The 13557-nt window shown below is 46.5% G+C and overlaps 1 protein-coding gene across 1 annotated transcript in view; it reads left to right on the top strand.

Moving 5' to 3' along the window:
- Positions 1 to 6535, top strand: part of LOC128347467 (zinc finger protein 11-like) — a 45148-nt gene extending 38613 nt beyond the window's left edge. Inside the window, exon 8 of the mRNA XM_053302202.1 lies at positions 617 to 6535. Within this exon, the coding sequence (XP_053158177.1) occupies positions 617 to 1928 (1312 nt within the window). The 3' untranslated portion in view covers positions 1929 to 6535. The remainder of the gene's footprint in view (positions 1 to 616) is intronic.
- Positions 6536 to 13557: the final 7022 nt, after the last annotated feature.

Genomic DNA, 13557 nt, shown 5'->3' with positions numbered 1-13557 from the left:
CTTCACGGCTGGGTGGGAAGCCAAATCCAAGTTTCCATAGGTCATCTATCTACACCACACCATTCTTCATTTAATGTCAATCACTGAAGATGGCTTTCATGATTTACTTCCTGTTCTGAAGTCTGCTTTGTCATTGGCTTTATTACTTGATTTGACCCTTCTTTTCTACCTGCAATCTATACTATGCTTCTTTTTCTCTCTCTCTCCTTGCAGGTGATGGATTGAAAAGCAAGACTGAAGGAGAAGCATGTGGGTCACTAGTAGAAAGAGCAAGAAATAAAAAGAAAGGACAACAGAGAAAAGCAACAAAAGAAAAGCAAGAAAGGAAGAATGAATCTCCTCCTGTTCATGCTGGTGACTGCCAAGAAACACCAATCCAAGAAGAAATAGAGAAGCAAAAGAGGAAGCCCCTCTCGTGTGCGAAAAGCATTGGTGATAAATTGTGGCTGAAATGTCACTGGAGAATGAAGAGAAGGGAGGAGAAACCATTTAAGTGCTTGGATTGTAGAAAGAGCTTCAGTCAGAACTCCCAGCTTATTAAACATAAAAAAACTCACACTGGAGAGAAATCATATAAATCTCTGGAATGCAGAAAGAGTTTCAAATGCAACTCAAGGCTTAGGAGACATGTAAGAATTCACACAGGAGAGAAACCATTTCAATGCCTGGAGTGTGGAAAGAGCTTCAAACACAGTTCATATCTTAGAGAACATCAAAAATTTCACACAGAAGAGAAACCATTTAGATGCTTAGAGTGTGGCAAGAGCTTCAGTTGGAGCTCAGCTCTTAAGATCCACGAAAGAATTCACACAGGAGAGAAACCATTTCGATGCTTGGATTGTGGAAAGAGCTTCAGTCGCAGCTCAAGTCTTAGAGAACATGAAAGAATTCACACAGGAGAGAAACCATTTCAATGCTTGGAATGTGGAAAGAGCTTCAAATACAGTTCATATCTTAGACAACATCAAAAACTTCATACAGGAGAGAAACCATTTAGATGCTTGGAATGTGGAAAGAGCTTCACGCACAGTTCATATCTTAGAGAACATCAAAAAATTCACACAGGAGAGAAACCATTTAGATGCTTGGAATGTGGAAAGAGCTTCAATCACGGTTCACATCTTAGAAACCATCAAAGAATTCATACAGGAGAGAAACCATTTAGATGCTTGGAGTGTGGCAAGAGCTTCAGCTGGAGCTCAGTTCTTAAGAGCCACGAAAGAATTCACACAGGTGAGAAACCATTTAGATGCTTGGATTGTGGAATGAGCTTCAGTCGCAGCTCAAGTCTTAGAGGACATGAAAGAATTCACACAGGAGAGAAACCATTTCAATGCTTGGAGTGTGGAAAGGGCTTCATTTGGAGCTCAGCTCTTAAGAATCATGAAATAATTCACACAGGAGAGAAACCATTTCGATGTTTGGAGTGTGGAAAGCGCTTTCTTCGGAGGGGAGATTTTAAGAAACACCAAGGAATTCATACAGGAGAGAAACCATTTAGATGCTTGGAGTGTGGAAAGAGCTTCAGTCAGAGCTCAGCTCTTAAGATCCACGAAAAACTTCACAAAGATGAGAAACCATTTAGATGCCTGGAGTGTGGAAAGAGCTTCAGTCAGAGTATAAATCTTAAGAACCATAAAAGAATTCACACAGGAGAGAAACCATTTAGATGCTTGAAGTGTGGAAAGAGCTTCAATCAGAGCTCAGCTCTTAAGATCCACGAAAAACTTCACAAAGATGAGAAACCATTTAGATGCCTGGTGTGTGGAAAGAGCTTCAGTCAGAGCACAAGTCTTAAGAACCATAAAAGAATTCACACAGGAGAGAAACCATTTAGATGCTTGGAGTGTGGAAAGAGCTTCAGTCAAAGAGGAGGTCTTAAGAAACACCAAGAAATTCACGCAGGAATTCAAGAGCTTCAGTCGTAACTCAAATCTTAAGAAACACCAAGAAATTCATACAGGAGAGAAACCATGTAAATGGCTGGAGTCCGGAAAGAGCTTTAGTCAGAGATTAGTTCTTGCAAAACACCAAGGAATTCACAAAGGAGAAAAATGATACAAATGCCTGTAGTGTGGAAAGAACTTCTATCCTAGCTCCCATCTTAGACAAGATGATATAATTCACACCTGGAAAGACATACATGTTTTTAATGTAGATAGAGCTTCCATCTCGCTTCCCCCTCCCCTTCCCAAATAAGTTGTAGAGGAGAGTGAACGAGAGACTTTCTAGCCTCCCCTCTCCTCTCCCCTACTTCCGAAAGAAGAAGGGTGGGGACAGAAGAGCTGTGGTGAGCAGCAGTGTTCCCTCTAATGTTTAGAATTGATGAGTGGAAAGAGTTTTGTCCTGGGCGGCAGCATCAAGTCAGTGTGTGAACAGAACTCTTTCTCACTTACACACAAACACAAACAAGAGTTACTGACTATCGCGCAAAAGAAATGTTTGCATGTTGGGAAGGAGGCTACATTTAGAATGCTTCTTCCTGCCATTTAGTTTCCAATGTGCCAAGTATGTGGGTTCATCATACATTCATTCAGTCATGTCAGCTGGCAGAAGTTGTTAATCTCAGCTTTACCATCTCAGTGAGATCTAGACTTGAGATACTAAGATATTAAGATAATGAATATTCCGGTGTTCTCTTAAAGAGCTCAAGCTTCCGCTTTATTGGATTGGAACGGAGGGCTCTGAATTTTGTTGAGCCATGGATGTTAGCTGGTATTGTTATGCAGTTCAATAGGCCTGTTCTCAACATTTCCAGCGGATGTGTGAAGAGGGTGTGTTCAGTTGAATGTTTTCAAGGTGACATACACTGTATGGCTGTAGAAATCTCTCCCTGCAGTTCAGTAGTGGCTGGTGACTCCTGGGACTGGGAGGGCGCCAGGCAGGGCAGGTGGTGGGCAGAGCCAAAGTGGGTGGCGCAGGGGTGGAGCAACAACAACAACAAACTCCCGTAGGCATATAGCAAGTAAAGGTAAAGTTGTGCCATCAAGTCGGTGTCTACTCCTGGCAACCAGAGAGCCATCTGGTTTTCTTTGATAGAATACAAGAGGGGTTTACCATTTCTTCCTCCCGCACAGTATGAGATGATGCCTTTCAGCATCTTCCTATATTGCTGCTGCCCGATAGAGGAGTTTCCCATAGTCTGGGAAACATACCAGCAGGGATTCAAACCACAGCAGCCTCTTGCTCCCTAGGCAAGTTTCTTCCTCGCTGTGCCATTAGATGGCTTGGGCATATAGAAGTGGATGCCAAAAAACTGCCCCACCTCTCGTCCCACCAGCTCCTTGATATGTTACTTTTGGGGGTTGTAGGAACCTTGGGAATAAGTTGGGATGGGACACGGAAAGATGAAGGAGACACTCCTCAAAACCAATGCAGGAATATTTCACAAATGGCCTTATTAGTTATGTTTATTTCCAACATACTGTATATTAGCAACATGCCCTTCACAATAACAACCAGCTCCTGCAATAAAATAAAAGTCTAAGGACAAAATACACAAATACATTATTTGCACAAATTGGAGGAGGAGGAGTGCTGTTCCAAAAAGAAGAGGAATGCCAGTTCCTTTAAGGTCTTTGATAAACCAAGGTTCCACAGGTGCAGTTTCCCCAACTCTTAAGGGCATGTCTACACTACACCTTTTAAGCCAGATTCAAACCTGCTTAATCATCATGGTCCCTCACCACCCAGGCACTAGGAGCTGCAGTTCTTTGATTAAAGGGTTCTAAAGAAGGCTTCTCAGCATTTGCACAAAATTGCAGTTCCCATTGGTTTTTTTTTTTGGACGGTCAGGAGGCCCAAAATGATGAAAGCTGTTTCAACTAGTTTAAATGTGTGGTCTATTCCCTTTTGGAATATGATCACCATAGCACAACCCACCACATAACCCTTCTCATTCACTAGCCAAATTACTCTCCATCTCTCTTTAACAAGCCTCCATCAAATCAAGATCTACTGTGGAAGGTAGACAAAATAGATGAGTGATCCCTTTTTAATGCAAATGCAGAAGACCTTAATGATGTCTGAATAGACAGAACAGAATTGTTAAGGAGGCAGGAGAGAACAATATGCAACTCAAAGGCTGAAAACATTCCTCTAGTCTTCAGAAGTGAACTATCAGTGGGGTAGCTTGGTTTCAGAACATATGAAAAACTCAAGTACAAATAAGTTGAAGGACATTCATTCATGGCAGACAGGGAGACAAATTTCAAGGGTACAAGAAATATACTCACCACCACCACTCAAATGTTGTCCAGTCCTATATTAACAATGGAGTTTGTTTCTTTGCTGAACATCTTATTTTCAAGTCTTTTCCTCACACAATGCAGGAGGAACTGTTCCTACAAGCACTGCAGTGCTAAACAAAAAGGCGATTCCTGCTCTTTTTGTCTTGCCTCTCTCAAAATACCTGGTATGTATTACCGAGACTTGATTGGGGGAGGCTAGTGGTCTAGTTTGGTGCCAGCTTTTCCCTCCAGGATATTCTGTAGAGGAACAGGTGAGGGGACGTGGACGGGGAGGTGGGGTGGCTGTGATCTATAAGGATAACATCTTCCTTACCAGGGTCCCTGTCAAGGTATCAGGCCATACTGAATGTGTGTACTTGAGTTTGGGGACCAGGGATAGATTGGGATTTCTGTTGGTGTACCGATTGCCCTGCTGCCCAGCGGAATCCCTTACTGAGCTCACGGACTTGGTCGCGGAACTTGCGTTGGAGTCTCCCAGACTCTTGGTGCTGGGGGACTTCAATGTTCATTTCGGGACCAATCTGTCCGGGGTAGCTTAGGAGTTCGTAACGGCCATGACAACTATGGGCCTAGCTCAAGTGGTCTCTGGATCAACTCATATTGCAGGTCACACACTTGATTTGGTATTTTACTCTTAGGGTGGTGTTCCTTGGGTGAGGACTCTTGTGATTTCCCCATTGTCATGGACGGATCACCATCTGGTTAAGGTTGGTTTTACAAGTACTTCCCACCTCCACAGGGGTGAGGGGCCCATTAGAATGGTACGCCCAAAGAGGTTATTGGATCCATTAAGATTCCAAGAAGCCTTAGAGGGATTTAATGTTGGCTTTGCTGGTGATCCTGTTGATGCCCTGTTTGAGAATTGGAACAACTTGCTCACCAGGGCAGTGGACACGATTGCTCCAGTCGGTGAGAACCAGGGAGGACTGCCAGTGACTGCCAGTGACATTGCAAGAGAAGAAAGAGCAGAAGGAGACAGGATGAGTACGTCTTGTAATCACAGAGATGAAAGTGGACTGCAAATGTACCAACCGGAACTGGACTGGAAACTTTCCTTTATAAGTCAGGCAGGAAACCAGAAGACCCCTGAGAAGCACCACCATCCCAAGTGAGGCCCCTACGCTTCTTCCAACACCCCTTTCAAAGACTGATCACCTTTGGAGTGGGGCTAGGTGAGTATGTGTGTGTGTATGAGTTAGAAGCTAGCTTGCTGTTTAACTGACTGAAATAAACATGGATTCTTGATTGAGTAAAACCAGCTGGTGTCTGTCCGTTTTCCTGGGGCTACTTTGTTGTTGGTGGTGCAGTGCTAAAAGGACTTAGAGTAAATAAAGGTCCCACACTTTCAATATCTCGGTGTCGTTTTCCATTCTGCTGGAGGCCGAAAAGCTCACCTCAACTTTGTAACTCAAAATGCTCAACAATCGGCTAACGCAATCAAGTCCTTCCATTTTACTAGGGGTGCTCACTTTATCCCCGCTGCTATTAAACCTTTTACAGCAAAAGTCTATTCGCAGCTCTTGTATGGTGCCCAAATGGGCCCTTTTGAGAACTTCACCCCGTTGGAAGTAATACAAACAAAATTCCTCAGAGCAATCTTCCAAGTCCTTTTTAGTGTTCCAAATAATGTCCTCAGATGTGAGGCAGGAGTCACTAGGTTGGAAACGAGACATTGGCTGTGCATAATTGCATTGTGGCTGAAGTTGAGCTCTTCCCAGGTGGGCTTGGCTCCTTTGACATTGGCAGATAGCTTCACCTCAAAAGCGGTCTCCCCCAGGAGATTTTACCAACTCCCCCAGGAAGAGCTGGGGTATGACCAAGCCATGCGGGTCATCAAACAGTGTGTCTTAGACATAGAATTACAAGATGAAATAGCAAAGTTACCGAGAGGATTGTATATAGGCAATCAGCCTTTAAATACTAGGCCTTCTGAATATTTAAACAACTTATCAATAGCAAAACTTAGGAGAGCTATAACTCTCGCCCACCTTAATGCACTCCCTACTCCAGTTCTTGAGGGGAAGTTCAAAAAGATACCTTACTAAGCCCACTTTTGTCCATGTGGCTCAGGTGACATAGAACCCTCTGCTCACGTGATTTTTTATTGTGCTTTTTACAAGGCTATTTGTTTAATTTCCCCTTTGTTTAAAGAACCTTCCTGGCCCCACTGATGAATTTTATTTAGATTATTTGCTGTCCAATGTTAAAGAAACGGTTTCTGGCAGTGTGGCCAAGTTTTGTTATATTGTTTGTAAAACCCATAAAGAATTTATCAATTAATTGGATGTTACTGCGAATTGTTTTCTTTTTTATGCTGGTCAATGACCAAAATAAAGAATCTGATCTGTAATTAAGCAGCCCCTCAGAGCAACTCCCAAGTAGTAATATTGACTCATTGAGTGAGGATCTCAACCAATGGCTTGGGCCCAAACCACGACGGATGTCATGCATGTGCTGGGACCAGAGCATTGGTCACTTACCGTGAAGGCTTCTTCTGGTTGCTGCTGTCAAGGCATCTCATTGGGTTATCCTCGTCACGTGCTCCTGGGCAGGACTATGTAAATTCTAATAGAAAAAGCCTATAGAGCCTGACGGGGATAACCCCTCCCCAGTTCTTATAGGCCGAGTTAACAGATAAGGCACATATAACCATATATAATAGAATAACTGAATACAGCAGAGGATACATAAAGGGTCCAAATGACAGAAATAGCCTGAAAGGACAAGAGGTATCCTTACAATCTTCCCCAAAAATCTTCCCTTGGAGTAGAGCAAGTCTAAACGATATACATCCTCTATAATAAAGAGCTTGGTTGTAATCCCGTGTCCCTGCCCATGTCTTTCTCGGCCATTCTGAGCATGCACGGAGTGCATGCTCAGAACATCCAAGAAAGATACAGCCGCAGGGACACGGGCAGCCATGCTGGAAAGAGTGGCGGAGAAAGAACAGGCTAAGGAGAAGGCAGAGACGGCAGCGTGGAGAACGGATGGGAGAGGCGGCTGCGAGGGGACCGGGAGGGCAGCGGGAGCAACGGAAAACAGACACCAAGACTTAGAGAGCAGCGGGTGCAGAACGGACAACAGAGAAGGCAGAGACGGCAGCAGGGGGATCGGGAGGGCAGAGGCGGCTACGAGGGGACCAGAAAAACAAAAAAGGTAAAAATACAAACAGCCGCGACGGAGAGATTTAAAAGAGGAGATTAGAAGCAGCTTTAACAACAAAGCTAAAAATAAAACAGCAGCGGCAGAGAGATTAAAAAGAGGAGACGAGACTGAGGAACACAAAATGGCGGCCATAGCGGGTCAGAGATAGAGAGCAGCGACGAGACCGGACCCGACCCGGCAGGCAGAAAAGTGGCAGGAGAAGGGACCAGCCCTGACAAAGGAAACACCAGCTTAGAAAAAAGAGCCCAGAAGAATTAAAGTAAAATGGTGCCTTGAACAGTCGTTTGCACTACCAGACGTTTGCACTAAGCACAATACCCTCGGTCGAAAGCATTAGTCTGTTGCTTAATGGTGCTCTTGCCTGCTTTGCCATATTTTCCCCTTACTCGGCACTAATGATTGTTTCAGTTGAAAAGCCAAATACCCTCTCACTGATCCTGTGCAGCTAGGCAGGCAGATTTCTCAACTCGGTCTGACTCATATCACCCAGGGAAGCATTCCTCTGTCCCAGTTGCTCACGGCAGCCGAACAGAAAAGCTTCTTGCAGGGTGGGTGTGTGTGTGTTTAACCCTATAAAGAATTCAGCAGATGGCTTGAGGGCTTTGGTGCTGACTTCACACACATCAGAGGGCAAGAGAGGAGGAGTGTGTGTGAGACGTTTGCACTAAGCACAATACCCCCCGCCCGCCAAAACACCCGTAAGACAACACAAACACAATTAATTAAAATTAAAGCACCCAGAGGAGCAGCAACCCCCCCAAGCCCAAATCCATACCATTAATAAGCCCATCCCCCTCTATCAGTCTCGAGCGGGAAAACCAGAATCATCATTCATTCACACATGCGTGAAAAAAACCGGACCAACGGTAGCTGTCAAGAGTGCCGCAAGGAGAGAAAAGTAGCAGCCTCAGTGCTTTAATTAGTTGCCCTGTTTTTGACAGAGCATTACGTTCAGTCAAATTTTAAACAAAGAGTTAAATAAGTTAAGGGAGAAGGAATAAAGGACAACAACAACAACAAAAAAGGAACTAGCGCCCGTTATTTTAATGGGCTTAAAAATACTAGTGTAATAATAACCAGAAACTTAGGGTGGGCTGAGATGCCTTGACAGCAGGAACCAGAAGAAGCCTTCACGGTAAGTGACCAATGCTCCGTTCTCGGTTGCTGCTATCAAGGCATCTCATTGGGACATACCCAAGCAGTATGTCTCCGGGAGGGATCCCACAGATTTGCTCTATTTCTGGGGAGGAACTCCCTGAAGAACCCGCCTCCCAAGGGCTGCCTGAGTGGAGGCATATAAGTCTAGCTTATAGTGTTTAATAAAAGTGGAGTAATTCTTCCAGACTGCTGCCTTACATATTTCTTGAACCGGTGCATTAGTAGCAAAAGCCGCTGATTTAGCCATTGATCTGGTAGAATGAGCTAGTATGTGCTCAGGTGGGTGCACCTTTTGAGTCTCATATGACAGAGAAATGCAAGCTCTGATCCATCTTGCGATTATTCTAGCAGAAACTGCTTCTCCCATAGATGCTGGTAAATATTAAACGAAAAGGGAGTCTGACTTCCTAAAATCCGCAGAGCGCTCAATGTATCATTTCAGGCAGCGCCATACAGCGCTGTACATCAAGTTTATGCCACAGCTTTTCTTGAGGGTGTGTCGGATGTGGGCAGAATGATGGAAGGTATACATCCTGTGCCATAAGGAAATCCGACAGGACCCTTGGATGACTGAATGGGTCCGGTATCAGACGAGCCGCATCCTGTGAAATTATGCAGTAGGATTTATGCACTGACAGTGACCTTAATTCGAACACCCGCCTTGCCAACGTCACAGCCACTAGGAAGGCCAGCTTCATGGATAATAATCTGAGAGAAATCGATCAGATGGGTTCAAATGGTGTATTTTGCAACGCTTTCAGTACAAGGTTGAGATTCCACGTAGGGAAGCGGTGTGCCACCAGTGGTGACAATGAGGTCGCCCCTCTTAAGAATCATCTTATCAGAGTGTGTGATATCAATAACTTTGCCACCTTCCCCATCAGTAGCGGAATCAGAGAGGCCGCCTGTCGTGTGAGTGTGTTTGGTCTTAGACCCTTATCAAGCCCGTCCTGTAGAAACTGTAGAAGGTGGTTTAGTGTGGCCTGACCTCTTGGGATCTGATGTTGGAAGACCAACGGAGAAATGCCCTCCATGCATATTGGTATATCCTGTTTGTGGAAGGACGTTGAGAGGCCAGGATGGTAGCAGCTACCTGTTGTGTTAGTCCCTGTGCGTTCAGCAACCGCCACTCAGTCTCCATACGGCTAGCTGAAACCATGCTGGGTTCGGGTGACACACTGGTCCCTGGAGCAGCAGGTCTGGCCCGACTGGTAGATGCCACGGCCTGTCCGTGGTTAGAGAAACCAGCTCGGCAAACCACGGTCTTCTTGGCCAGTAGAGGGCCACTAGGATGCCCTCTGCCTTATGTTCACTTATTCTCCTTAACACTCGCGTTAGGAGTGGTATTGGAGGAAAGGCATACAGTATGCCCCTTGGCCATTGGCAGGACAGGGCATCTGTCCCCACCGCCATTTGGCAGTGGAACCTGGTGATGTATCTGTTTAGCTTTGCGTTGAGAGGTGTTGCAAACAGATCTACCACTGGGGACTCCCACCTGCATGTCAGTTGTTTGAAAACTTGAATGTTCAATGCCTATTCTCCTGGGAGTAGATCCTCTCTGCTGAGCCAATCGGCAACTGAGTTGAGGTCCCCTTTCACATGGTGGGCTGCAAGGGATTTCATATGGCGTTCTGCCCAACTCATCAGAAGGATTGATTCCTGATACAGGGACCTGGACCTCGTACCGCCCTGTCCGTTGACGTGGGCCTTTGCTGTTGTATTGTCCATCTTTATCAGGACATCCCAGCCTGAGACTTGACAGCAGAGATGTAAGAGTGCTAGCCTGATGGCTCTCAGCTCCTGTCAAGATCTGGCCCACGGCCAGGGAAGTTCACGGATCGGCTGAACGCTGTCGACTGAATGACGTATGTTGAATCTCAGCAATGAGTCGGAGTCTGATGCTGTAATTTATGGAGCAAGCCGAGAGCTCCCAGCTGGTAGGAATTTACGGCTTGTCAGATTTCAACAATAGGCGTTTGCTCCTTCTAACCACTTCTAATTGTGTTCTGCGTTTAAAACACCTGCGTGGTTGCAGTGTCAGCGGTGTTCCAATATCTAGTTCTCCTTCCAATTGGTCTCTCACGCTTTCTGCTGACTCAGGCTGCTGAGCCTGTTCTAAACCATCAGCTGGATCTACTGCAGCTGTCTCAGGAACGCTTACAGTTGGGCTCTGCCCTTCAGACATTCCTGACTCGGCTGGGAAGCTGACAGCTTTCCCTTCCTCTTCGCTGTCGGAGCTCGAAGGCATGACACTACACCCTTCCCCAGGGTCCTCCCCCTCCGGGACCGGGGGTCTGGGTTTGGCGGGATGCGACCGGTGAAACTGGCGCACGAGCTCAGGTGCATGAACATCACTGGCATTTTCCCATGAACGTTCTTCGGGCCCGTACCCTGACCAGTCGATCAGATATTGTAGGTTTCCACGCCGCACCCGGGAATCCAAGATCTCTTTGACTTCAAATTCCTCCTCACCGTTCACCAGCACCGGAGGTGGAGGTACTTCCTGCCCATGCCAGGGATGGGTAGGGTCCGCTGGGACTAACAAGGACCGATGGAAGACTGGGTGAATGCACAGGCCGGCGGGTAGGCGAAGGCGATAGGCAACCGGGTTGATTTGGGCGACAATCGGATAAGGCCCCATGAAGCGGGCATCCAGTTTTTTGCATTGTCTACGTTTCCTGAAGTGTTGGGTCAATAGCCAGACCCGATCCCCCACTTTCAGGACTGGACCTGCTTGTCTTTTGGCATCTGCAGCATGTTTGTATGCATTCTTTGCACGATCTAGTTGTTCTTTTAGGATGTCTTGTACGGCCCAAAGTTCCTCAAGGAACTGGTCAACTGCAGGGATGGAGGAGCCCGAAGTGCAGGTGTTTGGGAAGTAGCGGGGATGGTACCCGTAGTTCGCATAGAAGGATGTCTGTTGGGTGGATGCATGTGGGGTATTATTGTAGGCGAACTCTGCAAGAGGTAACAAGTCTACCCAATCCGTTTGTTGGTAGTTCACATAGCACCTTAGGTACTGTTCCAGTGTGGCATTTGTCCGTTTGGTCTGACCATCAGATTGTGGATGGTACACCAAAGAGAGGTGTACTCGCACGTCAAGGAGACGGAACAGAACCTGCCAGAAATGGGCGATGAATTGGGGTCCGCAGTCGGAGATTATCTCTTCAGGCAAGCCGTGGAACCAGATGATCTGCTGGATGATCAGTTTGGCCGTCCCTTGGGCTGAGGGGGTTCCTGAACATGGAATAAAATGAGCCATTTTTGACTATAGATCCACAACCACCAGAGTGGTGTTGTGGCCTTGAGAGGTTGGCAAGTCAACAATGAAGTCTAAGGAGATCATTTTCCATGGGCCACTGGGGGTCAGCAGGGGGTGGAATAGTCCTGTGGGTTTCCCGCACTGATCTTTGGCTCGCCGACACGTGGGGCACGTACGTACGTAATTCTCCACATCTCGGCGTACTTTGGGACACCAAAAGTCCTGGGCAACCAGGTATAAGGTCTTGTAGAGGCCGAAATGACCTGCTGGGTGGCTGTCATGACATTGTTTCAGGATCTTAGCTCGGAGGTCTTCTGTGGGTATATACAACCGATCCCGATAGTACAACAGACCATCTTGGAGTGAAAAGTCTGATGAATCGTTTGGTCTGGCTTGGTTCAACTCTCAGATACGGTTTTGCACGAAGGGGTCCTGTGCTTGTTGAGCTTGCAGCAGGTCTCTGGTCATGGGACTCTGGTTTGTTGCAGTGAAATTCTCGGTTTGTATAATAGTAGCTTTCTGTTCTGCTACGGGTTCTATGGCATATTCTGGTTTCCGGGAGAGAGCGTCCGCTTGTTTATTTTGGGTGCTAGGAATGTATGTCACTTTGAAATCGAAGTGGGCAAAGAACTGGGACCAGCGAATTTGTCATTGATTCAGTTTACGGGCAGTCTGTAGGTATTCTAGGTTACGGTGATCAGTTCTCACCTCCACGGGATGTTGTGCTCCCTCTAGCAAATGCCTCCAGAATTCAAACGCTGCCTTGATCGCCAGTAGTTCCTTGTCCCAAATGGTGTAGTTCTTTTCTGAGGAGTTCAGTTTTCTGGAGAAGTACGCACATGGTAGTAGAGTACCCTCGGGGAGACGGGGTTGCAAGAGAACTGCCCCGATGGCCACACTGGACGCGTCCGTCTCCACGACAAAGGGGGTGCTTGGGTCAGGATGCTGTAAAATAGGTTCGGAAACAAACAGGTGTTTCAACTGGCTGAAAGCTATTTGCACCTCAGGTCCCCAATGGAACGTGGTCTTTTTCTTGAGCAGATCCGTGATAGGAGCAGTAAGATGGGCAAAACCGGGTATGAACTTCCGATAGTAATTGGCGAATCCCAGGAAGCCTTGTATGTCTTTCACGTTTTGAGGAGGTTGCCATGACATCACAGCCTTGACCTTCACTGAATCCATCTCGATCCCCCTGTGTGAGACCCGATGTCCCAGGAAGTCCACCATGGAGAGATCGTAGGCACATTTCTCAAGTTTGGCATAGAGTTGATACTCTCGTAGCCATTGTAGCACTGCCCAGACATGGTTATAATGGGTTTGGGCGTCTGGTGAATAAACCAGAATGTCATCTAAGTAAATGATCAGGAAACGGTTGAGGTAATCTTGGAAAATGTCATTCATCAGATGCTGAAACACGGCTGGGGCGTTGCACAAGCCAAACGGCATTACCTGGTACTCAAAGTGTCCATATCGGGTTCGGAAAGCCGTCTTCCATTCATCCCCCTTACGAATGCGCACTAGGTTGTATGCCCCCCGTAAGTCCAGTTTGGTATAGATAGTAGCTCCTTGAAGCCTCTCCAAGAGCTCCGGAATGAGAGGCAGCGGGTACTGATTTCGGATGGTGATTTTGTTCAAAGCCCGATAATCGTTGCAAAGCCGCAGTTCTCCGCATTTCTTCTTTACAAACAACACAGGGGCGGCCACCGGGGAAGAAGAGGGTCG

This window comes from Hemicordylus capensis, chromosome 2 (assembly GCF_027244095.1).
Source record: "Hemicordylus capensis ecotype Gifberg chromosome 2, rHemCap1.1.pri, whole genome shotgun sequence".
Lineage (NCBI taxonomy): Eukaryota > Metazoa > Chordata > Lepidosauria > Squamata > Cordylidae > Hemicordylus > Hemicordylus capensis.
This window is presented reverse-complemented; position numbering and strand designations above follow the sequence as displayed.